This window comes from Rhagoletis pomonella, unplaced genomic scaffold, assembly GCF_013731165.1.
Source record: "Rhagoletis pomonella isolate Grant_MI unplaced genomic scaffold, Rhpom_1.0 Rhpom_scaffold_00002, whole genome shotgun sequence".
NCBI lineage: Eukaryota > Metazoa > Arthropoda > Insecta > Diptera > Tephritidae > Rhagoletis > Rhagoletis pomonella.
Window position 1 is genome coordinate 55,226,424 of NW_023458556.1, and position 1,720 is coordinate 55,228,143.

The window sequence follows — 1,720 nt, forward strand, 5'->3', positions numbered from 1 at the left end:
CCGCTACCACTGCAGCAACTTTTTCCACTACCCGTCGTTGCCTGAAAGGATTTGTCAATGAATCATTTGCAGTCAATTGTATTTTATTAAAGTTACCATTTCTTGTGTATTTTTTGATATTTTGTAAACAAAAATTATTTTCCAGCAGGTTACGAAAAGAAGACGTGAGAAAATCAATCAATAATAAATGTCAAACGCTTTTCTACGAATATTTTTCGGACTTGTTCGGAAAGCTAAAGTGGGGCAGGGTTGCATTAACTGTAAAAACTTGGCGATCGCATGCGAATGCTTTGCGTACGCACACAGTTGAGTATGGGCTTAAAAAAAGGCATATTATGCATTTTAAATTAGTTTTTATTCTATATATTCGAAAGATATTTTAATTTTCTATCTTGTGATGTATCAACTAATGCAAAAAGTTAAGTAGTAACGCAGATATTGGTCAATATAAAAAGCTCACGCACACGCTCGCATTGAACTGTGTAGCAAGCTGAACGAGTTGTCCCTTCTTATAAATAGTCACACCATCGATAGTTTTGATAGTTTTCAGAAAAACTATCAATATTCACGATAGTCTCGAAAAAAACCAATCTATCGATAGCGTTCTAAATTCAGTTAGGATGCTTTGTTCATAGTGATCATAGTGAAAAAATATTATCTTTTAAAAGTTATAATCATTCAAAATTAAGTAAATGCTTAGCCAAAATACTTCTCTTTTTAGAAAGTTCAAAAACAAACACAAGTTATACAAACAAAACAGGATTTACGATTAACATATGTATGTATTTTGGCCTAAATGCGTGCATATTTGAATATGACGTCGGCATCACACTAAAAAACAAAATTTTTAATTCAAATTAAAAAATTCAAATAATTGGTAGAGATGATCGATAGTCCTACTAAACTATCGATAATTTTGATAGTATAAGAAAAAACTATCAATGAGTATTGATAGTCTAAAAAAATTTAAACTATCGATACTATCGATAGTGCCATCGATAGTTTGACAACTCTACTAATCAGCTGTAGAAAAGTTTGTATTTTGTTTCGGCTGCAATTTAAAACAAAAGTTGCATTTTCATAAATGGAAATCACTTTGGCATTGCTCAAACCTCACGTGGTTCGCAATGTCTACGCATTCCAGCAGATCAAGCAAATAATTCAGGAAAACTTCACCGTGCTGCACTCGAAGGAGGTTCATATTACGAAACAGTTATCGGAACATTTCTATGCAGAACACAAAGGCAAATTCTTCTACAATAGATTGGTTACATTCATGGGCAGGTGCCGTTCTTCTCGTTGACTTTGATCCAAATAACATAGACTCATGAAATGTATTCTCGTTTAGCGGTCCCTGCCACGCGTTCATCCTACAATCGAAAGACAGCATAGCTAAGTGGCGCGGTCTAATGGGACCCACGAAAGTTTACAGGGCTGTATATTCCCACCCAGATTGTATACGCGCACTGTATGGTTTGTCTGATACGCGTAATGCATGTCATGGTTCAGATAGCAAAGAATCGGCGACACGTGAGATTTCGATAATATTTCCAGAATTAGATGAAAATCAATTTACAACGGCTGATAGCTAACAGAAGAAGAAATAGCTGAAAGGCACACTTTGTTAGATTCGGAACTGAAAATACTATGCTTCCTTGATTCCCTTCTTTTCAAACTGGGATTGCACGCAACACAAGCGCTAAATTTGGATTTAACACAA

The 1,720-nt window shown here is 35.0% G+C and overlaps 2 protein-coding genes across 3 annotated transcripts in view; both read left to right on the forward strand.

Moving 5' to 3' along the window:
- Positions 1-1,720, forward strand: part of LOC118733832 (probable RNA-binding protein 18) — a 19,166-nt gene that overhangs the window by 254 nt on the left and 17,192 nt on the right. The window lies entirely within an intron of this gene.
- Positions 1,016-1,720, forward strand: LOC118733833 (nucleoside diphosphate kinase 6-like; the record flags this gene model as incomplete). The annotated part of the gene is given in 2 exon segments (XM_036463416.1): positions 1,016-1,284; positions 1,349-1,720. Coding segments are annotated over 2 exon segments (444 nt in total).